Source organism: Megascapheus bottae, chromosome 24, assembly GCF_031878675.1.
Source record: "Megascapheus bottae isolate mThoBot1 chromosome 24, mThoBot2.hap1, whole genome shotgun sequence".
NCBI lineage: Eukaryota > Metazoa > Chordata > Mammalia > Rodentia > Geomyidae > Megascapheus > Megascapheus bottae.
Window position 1 is genome coordinate 20060044 of NC_143532.1, and position 4676 is coordinate 20064719.

General features: G+C 57.4%; 1 protein-coding gene across 1 annotated transcript; it reads right to left on the reverse strand.

Moving 5' to 3' along the window:
• Window positions 1–1900: 1900 nt before the first annotated feature.
• On the reverse strand, window positions 1901–2730 carry LOC150047096 (metallothionein-2). Its single transcript, XM_090357034.1, has 3 exons — window positions 2613–2730; window positions 2355–2420; window positions 1901–2139 (listed from the first exon to the last, which is right to left on the reverse strand). Exons 1-3 carry the CDS (start codon window positions 2638–2640, stop codon window positions 2048–2050), a joined length of 186 nt encoding a protein of 61 aa, XP_090213160.1. The 5' UTR covers window positions 2641–2730; the 3' UTR covers window positions 1901–2047.
• Window positions 2731–4676: the final 1946 nt, after the last annotated feature.

Below are 4676 nucleotides of genomic sequence, written 5' to 3' on the forward strand. Positions count from 1 at the left end.
CCTTTTTTTTTTTTGTCGGTTGTGGGACTTGAACTCTGGGCCTGGGTGTTGTCCCTGAGCTCTTCAGCTCAAGGCTACTGCCCTACCCCTGAGCCACAGCCCCACTTCCAGTTTTCTAGTGGTTAGAGTCTCACGAACTTTAGTGCTCAGGCTGGCTTTGAACCGTGATCCTCAGATCTCAGCCTACTGAGTAGCTAGGATTACAGATGTGAGTCACCACATGCAGCCACTTCTACTTTCTTTCTTTCTTTTTTAAACAGGGTCTGGCTATGTAGTCCAAACTGGTCTGCAATGAGAGATCCTTCTGGATCCTACTCCTGGGCTCTTCTGTCTCCCTATGCTGGAATTACAAGTGTGTGCCATCATGCCTGGCTCCTTTTCTTTTCTTTTTCTTATTAACTCATTTTATTTTTACTGAAGTTTATGTTTGTGACTGATAGGAAATAATTTTTGTCATCCATACTGGGGAATTAGAGAAGTTCCATATGAAATTCAAACAACTGGAGTTGCATTTCATACCCTGTAGTCACATTATTTAGGCAAAACTGAGATTTGAAATCAGGGCCTCAGGGATGGGTAGACTTACTTTGCGAGGCAGCCACTTCGGCACCCCTAGCTTTTTTTTTGGTTTTGAGATAGGGTCTTGCTACATAGTCCAGGCTGCCTTGTTCTCTCAATCCTCCTTCCTCAGTCTTCCAAGTGCTATGATTTGCAGGCCTGTACTGTCACTGGCTTCATACCCTTTAGTCACTTGTGTGTGCATATGTGTGGTGTGTGCTCAAACCAGGGCTTTTGGACTAAGAGTTGTCCCTTAGGTGTTTTGCTTAAAGCCAGTGCTCTACCACTAACTTTTATTGGTTAATTGGAGATTAAGAATCTCACAGACATTCTTGCTCAGGATTGGCTTCAAACTGTGACCCTCAGCTCTCTGCTTCCCGAGTGAGATTACAGGCCTGAGCCTCAGGCATCTGGCTATACTCATCTGAGACTGGGACTCAACTAATTCCTTTGTTCATTGGCTGGTGCTCTAACAACTGAGCTATACCACCAGCTCCTATAGTCACTTTTTAAATTAGCACAAATTGCATAGAGAAGCTTCATTGTGATTTTTGTGTGTGGGGGGGACATGGGGCTTGAACTAGTCCTGAGCTCAGGGACTACTCTTCAGCTCAGGCTACTACTGCCCTACACTAGAGCTAAGCCCCACTTCCCGTTTTCTAGAGGTTACTTGGAGATAAGGGTCTCAGGTCATTTTGTGCTCCGGCTGGATTTGAACCTTGATCCTCAGATCTCAGCCTCCTGAGTAGCTAGGATTACAGGAGTGAGCCACCGTGCTTGGCTTCATTTATTCTTCCTTAACCCCTCTCCCTCCCTTCTCTCTCTCTCTCTCTCTCTCTCTCTCTCTCTCTCTCTAGTATTTTCACACGTATATGTAATATAGTTCTGTAACATTCACCATCATCATCCTTTCCTTTTCACCTTCCTCTCTCTTCTGGTACTTCTCCCAGAAATACTGCTTTCATAAGTGTTTGCTGTTCCTAAGTTTGAATTCAGGGTCTTGAGCTATTTGGCTGGCACTTGACCTCTCCTTCCCAGGCAGGTTTTGTGTGTGTGCTAGCAATCAGGATTGAACCCAGATCATCCTTGCTGCTGCTACCCTCCCATCACCGCCCCAATAGCTGAAGCGCCATCATTTGAACCTTGCCCACAGTCCATTTTTTTTTCTTGACTGGGGAGAGGTTACTTAATGAAAGTCTCTCGGACTTTTTGTACATCCAACTTCCAGGTCTCAGCCTCCCGAGTAACCAGGATTACAGGTGCGAGCCACCTGTGATCTCAATCTGTCTCTCTCTCCCCAGCCCCTTATTTCCAAGGTGCACAAAGAAAACCAGAGTCAGAATCAAATCAACCACTTTTATTCTCAGTCATACATGATGTCACAGACTCAGGAATGGAACATGGGTCTGGGACGTACAAAAGAAAAACTTAAGAAACATAAGGTTTGCAGAGTCGCTCTATTTACACGTGGGGGCTGGGAGCCCTCACATCAGGCACAGCAGCTGCACTTCTCGGTTGCTTCTTTGCAGACACAGCCCTGGGCACACTTGGCACAGCCCACGGGGCAGCAGGAGCAGCAGCCTGCGGGGGATGGGGGTGGAGAGGGGGAGGCAGACCAGGTTAGCATTAGGGGCAGAGGAAAAAGGACTCCCGCCCTCCTCCGTAATCGGGGTCTCGATACAGCCCACACCAGCCAACACCCCCCCACCCAGCTTCCCCACGGCTAAAATCCTCCCGAGGGTCGCTAGGCAGGGGTGGGGGGCAGCGAAGGGGAGAGCAGAAAGGACAGGACTCACTCTTCTTGCAGGAGGTGCATTTGCACTCTTTGCACTTGCAGGCGCCGGCGCAGGCGCAGGGTCCTTCTGCAAAGAGAAAGGTTATAAAGTCCGTCTCACACGGAGCGCAAATCCGGGGTCCCACAAGCAACTCATGGGAACTCCGGCCGGCAAGCCACCAATTCAACCGCTTATTGGTAAAAAGGGCTCGGAATCGAAGGGGCTGAGAAAGAAGTTCCACCAAAGCCTGCCAGAAATGTCTTTCCCGGTCCCCCATACCAGTGGCGCAGGAGCAGTTGGGGTCCATGGCGAGCGCAGCGGTGAGGATGGGGAGACGACGCGCACGGAGCAGCGAGAGTCGGGATCCCAGGAGGCGTGGTGAGACGCAGTTTGCGCGCACTGACTTTATAGCGCTGGGAACCGGGCTGAGCGCAAAAGCTCCGCCCGGACGGGGCGCCCGGTGCGCCGCCCCCACTGAGTCACTCTCCACTCGGCACCGCGCCGTGCGCACTGGGTGCCGCAGGGAACGCGGTGTGCCGCCCGGGGTGCCGAGTGGAGACCCCGCCCCCAGTGCCACCTCCACCCCCTCGGGCTGAGTGCGGATCCCTCGGCCCAGGGACCTATGCTGATTCCGCCCTCCCCTTCGGGCCTTGCGCGGACCCCCAGAGCCCCCTCCCGCTCCGCCCCAGGCTAAGTGCGGGCCCTGGTCCCGCCCCCTCGGGCTCTGAGCCGCCCCTCGCTCCCACTGGCCCTGTGTGGAGCGGACACCTAGTACCCGCCGCTGATCCTCCCTAGTCCGGCGGTGTATGAATTTCCCCCAGGTTGTGTGAGGATCCCCAGTGCAAGGCACTTACCGCCCCCTTGGGCGGTGCGTGTGCACCCCCTCGGGCAGTACGGGGATTCCTAGGACCGCGTGTGGATCCCGCGAGCGAGGCACTAAATTTCCGCCGTCCCCAGACTGTGTGCCGCCCCTGGGACCGCGTGCGGATCCCCGGACCGTGTGCCGACCCCGCCCCCTGGGACCGCGTGCGGATCCCCGGGCTGCGTGCGGATCCCCGCCCCCTGGGGCGAGTGCGGACCTCCCGGGCCGTGTGCCGATCCCTCCCCCTGGGGCCGCGTGCGGATCCCCGGGCCGTGTGCCGACCCCGCCCCCTGGGGCCGCTTGCGGATCCCCGGGCCGTGTGCCGATCCCTCCCCCTGGGGCCGCGTGCGGATCCCCGGGCCGAGTGCCGACCCCGCCCCCTGGGGCCGCGTGCGGATCCCCGGGCCGTGTGCCGATCCCTCCCCCTGGGGCCGCGTGCGGATCCCCGGGCCGTGTGCGGATCCCCGGGCTGCGTGCGGATCCCCGCCCCCTGGGGCCGTGTGACCTCCCGGGCGGTGTGCCGATACCGCCCCCTGGGGCCGTGTGCCGATCCCCGGGGTGTGCACCGATCACGGGGCACCTTCTCCCCCATTCCAGCCGTGTGCCCTAGAGCCCACGTGAGTCTGTGCGCCGTCCCCTGGTACCGTGAGACGACTCTTGCCTCCCCCATTGTTAGGTGACTCCACCCCAGCCGTGTGGACCTTGGGCAGAGCGCCGACTCCCCCTCCCCACCCCGCCCCGCTTCCCGGTTCCCCAGCCCTGCGCCTGCCCTCCCCTCTGTGTGCGGTGCGGGTCTGCTCTCTAGGCTCCGTGTCACCTGTTGTGTTCTCCCTCCCCTCCCCGATCCCATCCAGGGCCTGCATGTGGGGGACGCAGGTGTAGGGACCCCGCTGGTGCTGGGGACCGGGGATGCAACACTGGACGAGTCCTGGCTTAGACTCTGCGTGGCGTCGGATGAAACTGCCCGCGCAGGACCCCCTCCAGGCTCCCCCCCCCCACACACGCACCCGCATTATCTTCGTTTTGGAGATGAGAAAGTCGGGGTCACAAAGCCAATAAGATGAAAGTAGGGATTCAAATCCACAGATACCAAAGGCAGTCTTCAGATGGACATCAGCAGTGACAGAAAACAAAGATGAAGAAGCCTTATGCAGGAGAAGCTCATTCCAGGAGGCAGGTGCAGGCATGAAGGGGGGAAACTGCCACTGTGGGAGCTCTTAGGAGCAGGGCAACACCAAGGAAACCCCCCTCAGATCAGCCAGGGAGGAGGAGGGCCTCAAGCCTTGAGCCTGAGATCCAGAGGTGTGTGCTACACAACTGGCTGCCCACATGGAAGGAAAACGCTCAAGTGGAGTCCCAACCTACCCCCCCCCCCCCCCCCCCCCCCGTCCACCCCAGAGGAAGCGCGGAGGCAGCACACCCAAATTCCTGCTCCCCAGAAAGCATGTGTCAGGCTCCTAGTAAGTCTTGAGTCATCGTCT